Genomic DNA, 14,177 nt, shown 5'->3' with positions numbered 1-14,177 from the left:
AATGTATCACCCTCTCAACCCTGTATTATCTCTAAGTATGCAGAAAGTCCAGTTGATAAAATTTAACATCCATTCATTATAAAAACACTCAGGAAACTAAGAACGGAAAGGAACTTCACTCAGTATGATAAAGAGCAAAGAAAATCTTAAGAGCTAATTTAATGGTTAAAGACTGAAGGTTTTTCCCATAAATTCAGGAAAAAGGTAAGGATGTCTGTTCTCAGCATGCCTATTCAACAGTATACTGAAGATCCTGCTGCTGCTAAGTCACTCCAGTCATGTCCGACTCTGTGCGACCCCACAGACGGCAGCCCACCAGGCTCCCCTGCCCCTGGGATTCTCCAGGCAAGAACACTGGAGTGGGTTGCCATTTCCTTCTCCAATGCAGGAAAGTGAAAAGTGAAAGTGAAGTTGCTCAGTCATGTCCGACTCCTAGCGACCCCATGGACCGCAGCCTACCAGATTGTAGTCACTGCAATAAGGCAAGAGGAAAAAATAAAAAGGGTACTGATTAGAGGGCTTCCCAGGTGGCACTAGTGGTAAAGAAGCCGCCTATCAATGCAGGAGACATAAGAGACAAAAATTCAATCCCTGGGTTGGGAAGATCTCCTGGAGGACAGCATGACAACTCACTCCAGTATTCTTGCCCAGAGAATTCCATGGACAGAGGAGCCTGGCGGGCTACAGTCCATGGGGTCAAAGAGTTGGCACAACTGAAGTGATTTAGCGTGCACACACACACATACAAATTAGGAAGAAATAAAGCTGTCTTTATTTGCAAATAACATAATCATCTATGTAGAAAATTCCAAATAATATACAAACAGAAACCAAAACAACCCCCCTCCCCCAACTATTACAGTTAATAAGTGAGATCAATAAGGTTATAGGATAAAAGGTTCACATAAAAAATCGATTTCATTTCTATATATTAGTAATGAACCAGAAACTAAAAAAATTTAATCTTTCTTATAGCATCATATATGAAATACCTATGGATAAATCTAATAAAGTATGTACTGGATTTACATTCTGAAAAACTATAAAACATTGATGAGAGAAATTAGAAAAGACCTAAGTAAATGAAAAGTTATTCCATATTCACTGATTAGAAGACCTAGGATTAGAAAGCTGAAGGATTCATAAGACCTGATTACATGACTTAGTAATCAAGACAGTGAGGTACTATTTAAGGATAAGCATATAGATTAAAGGAACAAAACAGAATTCAAATGGACCCACACATATATGGACAATTGGTTTCAGACAAAGGTGTCAAGATAATTCAGTGAAGAAAGAATAGTCTTCAAACAAATGGTGTTGGGAAAATCAGATATCCATGTGCAGGGAGAAAGAAAAAAATCTTAAACCTTACTTTGTACCATATACAAAAATAAACTCAAAATGAATCAGATACCTAAAAGTAAAAGCTGAAATTTAAAATATCAAGAAGAAAACATCAGAGAAAACCTTTGTGAGCTTGGGTTAGATCAAGATTTCTTAGATAAGACACAAAAAAGTATGATCCATAAAAGGATAGAAACTGATAAACTTCTTCAAAATTAAAAACTTCAAATCTTCCAAAGACACTTTAAAAGTCAAGACCCAGAGAAAACATGTGAAAACCATATTTCTATATCTAGACTATAAGAACTCTAATGCTGTAATGAGGAAACAAGCAATTTTTTAAAAAAACGGACAAAAGGTTTGAACAAATACTTCAACAAGGAAAAGATACAGATGATAAATGAATACATGCAAATGCTTAGTTATCATTAGTCATCAGAGAAAAGCAAAGTAAAACCCCAATAAGTTACCACTCTTTGCTTATTAGGATGGCTAAAATTGAAACAAAAGAACAGAATAGATCACACCAAATGCCGGAGAACAGAATAGATCACACCAAATGCCGGCAAAGATAGGGAGCAACTAACAAAGCCAAGGCATGGAGTCAGACAACAAGCCAGGACAGAAGTGAGACGAACCAGAGGACAACGACATGGGCATACTGTTGCAAGAATCTGCAGAATTAAGGGCTGATCAATCATTCATGCATGTTGGAAAATACTGATGGGACGTGTATTAGTGTTAGGCCCCTGCTCTAAGTGCTGAGAACACAACAGTGGGAAACACCGACCATAATCCTAAATCTTGGACAGTTTACACTCTAGAAGGAGAAGATAATGAGCAAAACAATAAGTCTGTCAAAAGGTATGGAAGTATTAGTGAAAAAAGAAAGCAAGGAAGCAGATAGGGTGTGTAAGGCAGAGGCTGGGGCTTCAGTATTTAAAAGAGGTGGGGGTTAGAAAAGGCCTTACTGAGAAAGTAGTGCTTGATGCAGGGAGGGAGCCAAGAGGAGAGCTTTTACAGGCGCGTGCTATTAACACTGAGTTCTCACAGGGTACTCAGCTAACACCCATCTACTTTGTTGAGACCCATTTAGTTTCCACAATAATGACATAAAAAGATACCATTTAATGTGATAACTGGTTATGACAGTTTATAAAAATGATTTATGGGGTAAATATAATCTTCATTTCAACTGAACAAGAAACATTAGAAATTCAACTGAAAGAAAACCACACACTTCAATTTACTCTGAACTATTACTTACCCCTCCTGTCTCAAACCTGCCCCTCTTTCAATTTTCATTATATGTGACTCTGAGAAAGCTGAGTGGCACAGTTTAATATTAATAAATTTTGGAGTATTAGCTGGGAAAGTGGGTTAGAAAAAAACAGGAGGAAATAGCCTATTCATATGAAAATAATAATCACATAATATTTATTGTCTGGGATTGAAATGTTTCAAATATGCAAAGCAATAAAATGTCAGGAAAAGCAAAACTTCCTAATGTTAAAAAGATCATAAATTTTCCCCAAAATAAGACATGTGAAAAAAAGTTCAGGTGATACTTTATGTCAAAAGAGAAAAAAAAAATACCCTTAAATCCAAGCTAAACAAGTTTAAAACCTTCAGAAGCACAACTTACCACTGAAGGGCTATGGAGACAATGGTACTGTAAAAGCACAGAAAGCAGCAGTTATCTTTTTTTTTTTGAGCTTGAGAATCACTTTTTAACAGGAACAAATTCCCTGACCTAGGCATTCTGTAACATGTACTTCTGCTACATCTCGAGTGAAAAAAAGACATGTAATGTCAAACAGCTACCAGGATTTCAGTGTCACTTAAAAAGAAAAATTTTTTAAACATTTATTTACTTGTCTACACTGGGTCTTTGTTGCAGCACTCGGGAATGTGATCTATGTTTCCGCAGTGGCAGCCCGTGGGGTCTAATTCCCTGACCAGGGATTGAACCTAGGCCCCAGCATTAAGGGTATGGAGTCTTAGCTACTGGGCCAGCAGGGAAGTCCTAGTGTCAGTTTTAAATGAATTTGTATTTTATAGATCACAGTGGCATGTACGCAAATGTCTAAAGTAGAGTGATCCCTACGTCGGCAAAACATGTAACACATTTAGTCTATAGATAATTTAATCCAAGTGTCTCTTGCTCCTTTAAATCAAATCCCTTTTGTAATTCCTTGGTTTCCCCCAGATCCTTGTCTCACTGTTTGGGAACAGTCAATCCATGTTGGTTGCTTTGGATTTCATAGGTGCTAAAATTTGTTTTTGAATCAATGAATGAATGAATAGAGATCAAGAAAGCAGACATTCTAACTGCCAGCTCCTTTTGGGTGAAAAACTGTTGCTTCCAGTTCACAAAATCTCATTATTTCCAATCTAAATAGATCTTCGTATTTACTTTAAGTTCAGTGGACATGTTACCTTAGGGAAACCTCATCCTAAAACAGCTCACTGTCTTTGCAGTAAACCAGTGGGAGGCCCAGCAGGCTTTTAAGGATAGTGCTACAAACAAAAATGGCAAGTGAGCCTGTGAGTCTAGACTCAAGCAGGTACGAAGGTTCTGAGGTCTTTAGTAGCATACAAGTGTGACTAAGGTTCCCTTCCTCTCTGAGGTCATTAACCCCTTCAGATCAAACTGTAGTCTGAGTGTGTGTTCAGTCGATCAGTCGTGTGCAACTCTTTGCAACCTCATGGACCATACATAGCCCACCAGGATTTTTCCAGGCAAGAATACTGGAGTGGGTTGCCGTTTCCTTCTCCAGGAAATCTTGAACCCACATCTCTTCCGTGTTCTGCGTTGGTAGGCAGATTCTTTATCACTGAGCCACTTGGGAAGCCTGTAGTCAGATCCTAAAAGCCACAAGAAACCTGACTCATGGCCTGCTTTGAAGTGATTTCTCTTGAGATACTGTTACTGTCATTACGAAAAAGGCTGGGATCATCTATAGTTCCTGAGATTTGAAGCCAAAGGCAAACAAGTATCCATAGAAGATTAAACATAGACTTAACCAAAAAAAGAAAAAAATGATGTTTAAATGCCTATTTTCTTTTCTGTCAACCAACCAACAGATGTTTATTGAATACCTAATATGTGCATGTGGTGATTACAAAGAGGTATAGATTTAAGACTTGCGCTCAAGAAATTCTTAATCTGGGGCAGGCTACAAAATACATGGAGAGATGACTAGGGACAGAAAACAGAATCTTATAGAGACCAACAGGAGCATAAAAAGCTCAGAAGATGCAGAAGGCACCGTGCCCTGAGGCAGGCAGGAAGTTTTATGGGAAGGAGTTGGGGAAGGGGGCCACCTTGCAAATCCAGGAAGAGGCAGACGGATTTTCCATACGGTTCACAGACACGTGACTCTGCATATTTCAGGGGAAGGCACCCTAAGACCTTTCATGTTTCCACATGGGCCATGTGGCAAGGTTCTACCTCCCTCGGCAATCGTCCCAGGGACATGCCAAGATAGCCAGTCTAGGGAGGGGCTGCCACAAGGAATCATCTGCCTCCCTTGTTTTAGAGACACATTTGATTTTCCATCTTGACCTCCTTTTGGGTATGGATAAAAGCTGGAAAACTGCCTGGTGGTTTAATTAGAGTTGGCATTCCATGACTCGGTGACCCACCACTCTTATTTTCTGTCATCTGGCCCCTAGATTTGGTATCTTCCTGTGGGATTAGGACCATGGAAAGTCTTGTTTGTTTTTTGCACTGTGCCAGGTCTTAGCTGTGGCACATGGGATCCAGTTCCCTGACCAGGGATTGTACCTGAGCCCCCTGCATTGGGAGCACAGAGTCGTAACCACTGGACCGCCAAGAAAGTCCCAGGACGGTGGAAAGCTGACACCATGCTGATCTTGCTGAGGCTGCCACATAAGTCCCAACTTCCAGCACCATCTGGGCTTACTGTCTCTTTCCAGGCCAAACCTATGGAAGTGTGGCCAGCCAACCTGCAGGAGTCACTGCTGCTTAAGCACTGCTCAACGGATTGGCACATACAGTCTAGAAGGAGTGATGGGAAGAGGCCCGTGTACTGGCAGGTGAACTAACTTCTCCCAAGTAAAGTGGCTGACAGAAGTAAATCAACGTCGTTTGCAAAAGAAGCCTGCAGGTACCTAGTACCACAGGCTGCTGCACTGCTAGTGGACAACTTAACAAATATAAATTTGAAAGTGACTTGTTCTGAGGCAAAACAGACCTAGGGCTGAATTAAAGAAGCTGCTAATGAGAAAGGAAAACCATCATTTCTAATGCAAATTGTGTTCAGCAACTTTTTTTCCACTTCCTTCCTTATCTCTGTCCACCACTATCCCACGCACAAAATTACACATCCTGGGCTGGGAGAAACAAGACTGTATCACAATTAACAGGCAAATACCTAAAAGGGGCATTTGTATAAAGTTACAAGGGGTTGCTGCATGTACTTCTGGATCGGCCACTGCAAACACATGTAAACATAATGGGGATTGTTTTATAACATGAAATAGCTTGTACGAAAGCATAAAATAGTAGCCTGTGTAATGAGAGCCTTCTAGAGAAATCTGGTTCCACAAAGGAGAGGCTTTGTATGCATGGGTCTTTGGGAAGTTTTCCTCATAATTTGTACGGGGATTCTTAGTATGTGTATTGATCCTATGTATTTATCTTAAGGTTCAAGACATCACAGAGGACTTGGCCTCATTCTATATAATTATAGTCTGTTATACATTTTATGATATTCTATTATATACATAATACTTGGCCTCAGGGAAGGAACGTTAAGTTAAAATAGAATTTTCTTGTAATCAAGTTTTTTGGTATTGAAAATACTTCTAAGTTCAGGGCAATTCTGTTATCAGAAATCTTTAGTACAATACATGTGGTATAACACTGGTTTAGACCATGAGCTTTGGGGTCAGAGTGTTGGGTACTAAAGCTAGCTCCATCCTGGGCAGTTCTGAATAAGGCACTGAACCATCCTTTTTTAAAAAATTATTTATTTTTGGTTGCACTGGGTCTTTGTTGCTATGCGTGGGCCTTCTCTAGTTGTGTGTGTGGGCTTCTCATGTTGCAGAGCATGGGCTCAGTAGTTGTGACACATAGGCTTAGCATGTGGAATCTCCCTGGACCAGGGTTCAAATCTGTGTCTCCTGCACTGGCAGGCAGGCTCTTAACCACGGGTCTACCAGGCAAGTTCAAACCTTCTGTTCTTAAATTTGCTTTCTACCATCTACGGGCAACACAGAGAATGACAATGCATCTCTCATAGTGGGGTTGTGAGGATTTAATCAGATAATCACATAAAGTGCTTAGGATACAGGGTGGCACATGGTGTCCTATGATTATTATGTGAAACTACGATTATTATGTGAAATATTATTAAAATGCTGATACAATAAATTATTTTTGATAGCAAGTTAACTGTTAAACAGTTATATAAGTAAACATCTTGCTTCTTGATTTTTCCTATATCTTTTTCTAGTTTTATACTCTTTGGGAAAAAAAAAAAAAGGAACAGTGAAGATTGGGTGGTGATGAGCAGAAAAGAGAACATGAATATAATACCCTATACAGAGTTACCGTGGTTTCCAACAATGAAATATTGTATCTGGGTTTCTCATGACTTTGTAGGAATTGATTGTTTTAAAATATGCTTCAATTGCCAAAACTCTCATGACTTACGACAGCCTGAATATTTGATATTTTCTTCCAGAAAAAAAATGTAAGTCTCTTTTTTTTTTTCTTAAGTGCTACGGTATCACTATCCTAGTCCTGACACTAGAAACTTATTTTAAGAGATATGACTTTTTAATATTTGAGCTTTTAAAGCCATCTGGCCCTTATTTAACCATCACATTTACATCCAATTCCTGCAGGCACAGATTTGTTGTTTAAGCTTGGCTTGACGCCCTCTGCAGAAAGCCTTTCCTTTAATGAATACGACTCCACTAAAACTGCTAGAGTCCCCTGTCTGCCCTTGTTCCCCATCCCCCACCAACTATACAATAAGAGCACAGAAAGTTTCATCGTCTTTCAAACAAGAAGATACAAATAAGAACATAAATTGATGAAGAATCAGCTTAATGTGGCCGCCACTGCTATGACATATTCAACTTGATGCCCTTATATTATTTGCAGAAGTGTTTATGTACTATGAAATGTTCAGCCAGAGCATACAGGAAACTGTAAAATATTTTATAAGATGTATACATGGTTGATGGTAGAATTTTAAATGCAACTTGGGAAGGTTCTATCTAAATTCCAGGAGGGCAGATGAAGGACTATTTTCTCTGTAGTGACTCAGTTTTACATTAAGGGTTATATGAACTGGAAAGAAATGCCTGATTTGGGAACTATATAAATTTTTTTTCATAAAATTAAATTTTGTTATTTCTAGACAAGTAAACTTGTTTACTCTCAGACCAAGAATTACCAGTTATGTTTATCTGTCTTCTACATGGTAAAAGTATTAAAAGTAGATTGTTTATTATTTTATAGGAACAAAGAACATAGAGTAATAAATGAGGAATTTGTCCCAAACACAGAAATTATATACACCATTAAAAATAGTTATGCTTCTGATGGTTTTTAAATAACAACTCTTGCCTCTAAAACTGGAACATTATTTTTGAATCTCAACTATTGCAATATGTGCAGACAGAAGGTTAATGACATATCCTCAAAATGGCATGTTTAGAAAGTTGCATTTCCAAATTCAGGCGAAGAGAAATATTTATTTTTTTTAATTTATTTTTAATTGTGGGATAACTGCTCCACAATACTGTATTGGTTTCTGCCATACATCAACATGAATCAGCCATAGGTATACATGTGTCTCCTCCCTCTTGAACTTCCCTTCCGCCTGCCGCCCAATCCCACTCTTCTAGGTTGTTACAGAGCTCTGGTTTGAGTCCCCTGAATTATACAGCAAATTCACATTGGCTGTCTACGTTGCACAGTACTGTATGTTTCCACGTTACTCTCTCCATTTGTTCCACCCTGTCCTTCCTCCCTGTACCCTCCCCCAGGTCCGTAAGTCTGTTTTCTATGTTTACATTTCATTGAAGTGAAGTGAGGTCGCTCAGTTGTGTCCGACTTTTTGTGACCTCATGGACTATAGTCTGCCAGGCTCCTCCGTCTATGGGATTTTCCAGGCAAGAATACTGGAGTGGGTTGCCATTTCCTTCTCCAGGGGATCTTCCCAACCCAGGGATCAAACCTGGGGTCTCCCGCATTGCAGACAGATGCTTTACCCTCTGAGCCACCAGGGAAGCCCCTAATTGCTGCCCTGCATATAGGTTCATCAGTAGGTCTTTCTAGAGTCCATATATATGTGTTACTATACAATATGTTTTTCTCTTTCTGACTAACTTCACTTTGTATAACAGGCTCTAAGTTCATCCACCTCATTAGACCTGACTCAACTATGTTTCCTTTCATGGCTGAGTAATATTCCACTGTGTATATGTACCACAGTTTCTTTATCCATTCATCTGTTGATAGACATCTAGGTTGCTTCCATGTCCTGGCTATTGTAAACAGTGCTGCAGAGAACCCTGGGGTACATGTGTCTGTTTCAGTTTTGGTTTCCTTGGGGTATATGCCTAGTAATAAGATTGCTGGGTTATATGGTAGTTTTATTCCTAGTTTTCTAAGGGATCCAAGGGAGAAATACTTCTATTTCTTTTATCCTCATGTCTGTAAGGCAGCATCAATTTCTCATAAGAGAAGTTATTTACTTACCTGATTTATTTCTTTTCAAATTCCATCTCCTAAACACAGAGCTACAAAAATAGAAACTATTTTGTATATTTCCATTTGATTTAGAATTGAGCCTGACTTTTTCTTTTGTTTAGCTTTAACTTTTCATTTTATGTTGTAGCATAGTTAATTTATAATATTGTATTAATTTCAGGTATATAGCAAAGTTAATTAGTTATACATATACATGTATCTATTCTTTTTCAGATTCTTTTCCCACATAGGTCATTAGAGAGTATTGAGTAGAGTTTCCTGTGCTATACAGTAGGTTCTTGCTGGTTATATTTATTTTGTATACTGGAGTGTGTATATGTTAATCCCAACCTCTTAATTCATCCACTACCCTCCATCTTTCCCTTTTGGTAACCATAAGTTTGTTTTTCTGAGAGTCCGTTTTGCAAACACATTCATTTGTATGATTTTTTAAATTCCACATATAAATGATATCATATGATATTTGTCTACTAAGTGGCTTATTTCACTTAGTATCCTCCTGCAATGCACGAGTCCTGGGTTTGATCCCTGGGTTGGGAAGATCCCCTGGAGGAGGGCATGGCAGCCCACCTCAGTATTCCTTCCTGGAGAATCCCCATGGACGAGGAGCCTGGCAGGACACGACTGAGCGACTAAGTGCAGCACACAGGATAATCTCTGGGTCCGTCCAATGTTGCTGCAAATGGCATCATTCTGCTCTTTTTTAATGGCTGAGTAATGCTCCACTATATACATGCACCACATCCTCTTTATCCATTCATCTGCTGATGGACATTTAGATTGCTTCCGTGTCCTGGTTACTGTAAACAGTGCTGCAATGAACACTAGGGTGCAGGACCTTTTTGAAGCATGGTTTTCTTCAGATACAGGCCCGGGAGTTGGATTGATGGGTCATAGGGTAGCTCTATTTTTAGTTTTTTAAGGAACCTCTGGAGTGTTCTCCCTAGTGGCTGTACTAATTTACATTCCCACCAAGAGTGTATGAAGGTTCTCTTTGCTCCACATCCTCTCCAGCATTTATTGTTTGTAGACATTTTGATGACGGCCATTCTGACCAGTGTGAGGCGATACTTCATTGTAGTTCTGATTTGTATTTCTCCAATAATTAGTGATGCTGAACATCTTTGCATGTGCCTGACTTCTTTTTAAAAATTGATGTACAACTGACATATAACACATTAGTTAATTAATATCACAGCCCATCTGAAGATTTTAATCTAACGCTTAGGCTTTAGAATATGTCCATAATCAGAATCATTTAAAAAATAAGAGTTTTGGGGCTTCCCTGATGACTCAGAATCTGCCCGAGATACAAAGACAGATCACAGGTTCAATCCCTGAGTAAGGAAGATCCCCTGGAGATGGAAATGGCAACGCACTTCAGTATTCTTCCCTGGGAAATTCCATGGACAGAGGAGCCTGGTGGGCTACAGTTTACAAGGTTGCAGAGTCAGACACGGCTGAGTGACTAACAGTTTCACTTTCACAAAATAAGTTTAGGCTATTGTCTAAGATAAACATGCCATAAAACCCTGACATGTGTTTGTGACATCTAAGGCAGATCCAGAATGGGAGGGTATAAGACTAAACTGAGAATTAGGGACAATGAGTCTGGTCTCTGTCTGTCACAGCCACTGTTGAGTGACCTTGGGAAAGTCAGTTTCCTTCTCCAAGCCATCATTTTCCATCTGTAAAATGAGTGGATGTAGTCAATGATCTTTAAGACCATCTTCTACTCTGACATTTTATGATTCCACATAATATTTTAATCTTGAAAGAACAATTTATTTAAGTCACGATTTCTGAAACTTTCCTTTTATAAATCTTTTTTCCCCCTATACTCACTGCTTAAGGAAATTTTATTTCACTTCAAATTTAGCGTTGTGGAAAGAGTCATAAAAAGAACCTAAGTGTAGACAAGAAAAAAAAAGAATTACAAATATTAATATTGAGCAATTACGGGGACATCTAGGCTGGTTCAGGACAGACATAAATGACCTTGTTTTATTCTAAATTCAGCTCATTGGCTTATGATGAAAAGTGAAAGGTTATTATATGGACTTACTGGGCAAAACCAGATTTTATAAATAATTACCTGTCAGACTGTTCAAGATAGACAAACATACGCCAGACCAACAAAAACATAGACCTGTCATATTTCTGAGAGAAATGTACGTTGAGTCTTCCTTCTCTGGGACTATAAGGAGATCAGGTAGAATAAAATGAAGGGGAAAAAACCTAAACCTTATATTTTCTGCCTTGTGCATACTTTAAAATGTATAATGTGGGAGAGGAGGAATTTTGATGTGAAAAATCAGCTCCTGAAGATTTTATACATCTATGAGCCTGGCATAGAAACCAAATACAATAAATGCTGTCATTTAAAAAAGTTAGGATGTTTACTGCAAGCTTATAATTTTCTGTGATTAGGGACGCCAAGAAAAATAAGAATGATGATAAAAAGAAAAGTTTAATCATACATTTCACCAATCACAGATGGAACATCAAAACCCTTTGGCAATTTTTTTATATTATATATCTGTGTTTTTTGTTGTTGTTGTTGTTGTTGTTCTTGACATGAAGATTTTTTCCAGAAGGACTAACACAGAACAGGTAAATGATAGTTCACAAATGTGAATGAAAAAGTGAAAGTGAAGTCGCTCAGTCGTGTCTGATTCTTTGCGACCCTATGGACTGTAGCCTATCAGGCTCCTCCATCCCTGGGATTTTCCAGGCAAGAGTGCTGCAGTAGATTGCCATTCCTTCTCCAGGGGATCTTCCCGACCCAGGAATTGAACCCGGCTCTCCTGCATTGCAGGCAGACGCTTTACCGTCTGAACCACCAGGTAAGCTTTTGTGGCACAATCCCATTAGCTGGGTCTCACTGTGATCTGGTCCTAGCAGGAAAATCCTTCACGCTTCTCATTCCTATTCTTATTAATTCTTGACAAAGGTTGTCTCAGTGCGTGTAGAAACCACAATAAAAGTAAAGTTACGCAAAACTCATCAAGTAAGAAAGAGATAACTTCCTTTTTTTGCAATTCAAGTTGAATCAAGATCTGTATATTACTGCTATATTCGAGTTTGTTTCCAAGAGTGACAGTTCCTCATTTGTTGGAGAAAGTATAGATGTCAGAAGGATGACTCAACTGCTAGAGCAGGGAAGTGCCCAGCCCACACTCAGTCTAGGTGCGAGCACTTTGGAGTGAGAAAACCGATCGCTCAGCTGCCCTTCCACTGATTCTAACTGCTTGGCTTCTAAATGGGTCTGGTGTGTGTGAAGGGTGGGCCTGGGGATCCAAGGGACAGGGGAAGGAGAGAAATGAAGACGGGAAGAGTTCTATGAGGGAAAAAACACACCACAGGCAGATACTTGGAAAGCTGGGCAGACGCCGTAAGAATGACAGATGTACAATACGTGGGGTGAAGGGAAGAAAAGACAGGAACAGACAGTTCATCGGGCCTGTTAGGTCTTTGATTAGTCTGAGTTCACAAGGTGGACAAGTATCTGTAAAATACATGAAGATCTAGTCACCAAATGTCAGAAAGTAGAGTTGGTGGGACAGTGCAAGGAGAAATGTGACTGTCCTTTTAATTGTGTTTCCTTTGTCCCAAACCTGGATTACAAAATGCATCAAATAAAACACAGACTAAACACTGAGAAAAAAAAAAAAAAAGACCCTGCTTTTAAGTTATGTGAGCTGAGAGCAGCTCTATTCCAAATTCAAATTGCAAAATTGCATTCTTGTCCACCTACACACCACCCTGAACATCCTGCCATTAATTGGCTAAATGGCCCATCCAGTAAACAAGACTAAGCGTTGAGGGGGTTGGAGAAGGGCTGGAGTCAGTCAGTTGATAGTCACAACAAACCAACCCACTCCCAAGGCTGTGGACAGGGTAAACTTGTATTTTATTTTGCCCAAGGAGGGGAACAGAAATCACCTTAATATAACATTGCCTTTCCTGTTGTCGCAGTCACAGTCACATCAGCAGGCCAGAAAAGCCATCCCATTCCTGCGGTAGGCACTCTGTCAAAGAAAAAGAAATCTGCAGTGAATTATCACATCAAGTCAAACCAGGAAAGGGGGCAAAAGAGCAAGCAGCACTTTCTTCCTGTTTTGGGGCTTGGCTGGCTACAATCTAGTAGGGTGCTTCATCTGAACATTGCTGGTGGCCAAGCATTAGCAACTGCTCTGTTAAAAAGTCAGTGTGGTTAACAAGTGGTTAGTGATTCTATTTCGGGGGAGTGGGAGAAATGTAAAATAAGACATCCCATTTTGTTAATTGATTGGGCTTGGTTAGGCCAAAGACATGTTGTGTTGAATCTGTTTGTCCTTTAGAAACATGTGTTCTCTATTGGACATGCCCAACAATCACTTCTAACTAAGTATCTTAATAGTCTATAAATTACTGACTCATTATATCCTTCCCAGACCTAATTTATAGTCTCAGTAAAAAGCTATGGGAACAGATAGTAATAGAGGCCCCCTTACCCAATATGGTGCTAAGGAGTTCTGTACATTATAGGCATTACAAAAAACTTGAATCTTACATAATTTTATTATGCATATATATATATATATATATTCACGATGGGATAAAAATATACCCATAAAAGAAAAATGTAATAATTTTTGTAATTGTAATAATGTAATACATTCCAGTAAAGAAAGTAACACAGCATAATAATGTAATATACTCCATAAAGAAAGCAACATTTCACCTCAAGAGATATATTCTGTATTTCAGAACTGGAAGAATCGGGCCATACAGGGCCTTTCACAATGAGACACAGAGTGAAGCAGAACTGAAATCTAGGATTTAGGAATAAAATTCCTCTTTTCACCACCATAGTTTTCATTAGTTAAACTTGGACCAGCCACCTTCAGAGAATTTGTAACCCTCAATTAGATGAAAATTTTCTATAATTTATTTTCAGAAAAATGGGAAAAAGACAAATCCTCATAACATCATGAATTTTTTGTTCTTTTAAGCTAATAATTCTGGGGTTGTTCTGGAGTATATAAACTTTCAGTCCAATAAATTTACCTTCAACAGCCATCTTACAGGA

The 14,177-nt window shown here is 38.9% G+C and overlaps 1 protein-coding gene across 2 annotated transcripts in view; it reads right to left on the bottom strand.

The window, feature by feature from the left end:
* Positions 1-11,554: 11,554 nt before the first annotated feature.
* Positions 11,555-14,177, bottom strand: part of SUPT3H (SPT3 homolog, SAGA and STAGA complex component) — a 399,531-nt gene continuing 396,908 nt past the window's right edge. Inside the window, exons 12-13 of one of the 2 annotated variants that reach the window (XM_040249540.1) lie at positions 13,049-13,134; positions 11,555-12,288 (exon numbers count right to left, since the gene is read on the bottom strand). In XM_040249540.1, the coding sequence (XP_040105474.1) occupies positions 13,093-13,134 (42 nt within the window). In that variant the 3' untranslated portion in view covers positions 11,555-12,288; positions 13,049-13,092. The remainder of the gene's footprint in view (positions 12,289-13,048; positions 13,135-14,177) is intronic. The other variant, XM_040249542.1, reaches the window with a different exon arrangement.

Source organism: Oryx dammah, unplaced genomic scaffold, assembly GCF_014754425.2.
Source record: "Oryx dammah isolate SB20612 unplaced genomic scaffold, SCBI_Odam_1.1 HiC_scaffold_11, whole genome shotgun sequence".
Classification (NCBI taxonomy): Eukaryota; Metazoa; Chordata; class Mammalia; order Artiodactyla; family Bovidae; genus Oryx; species Oryx dammah.
Note: the sequence above shows the minus strand (reverse complement) of the source record. Positions and strands in the feature narration are given on the sequence as shown.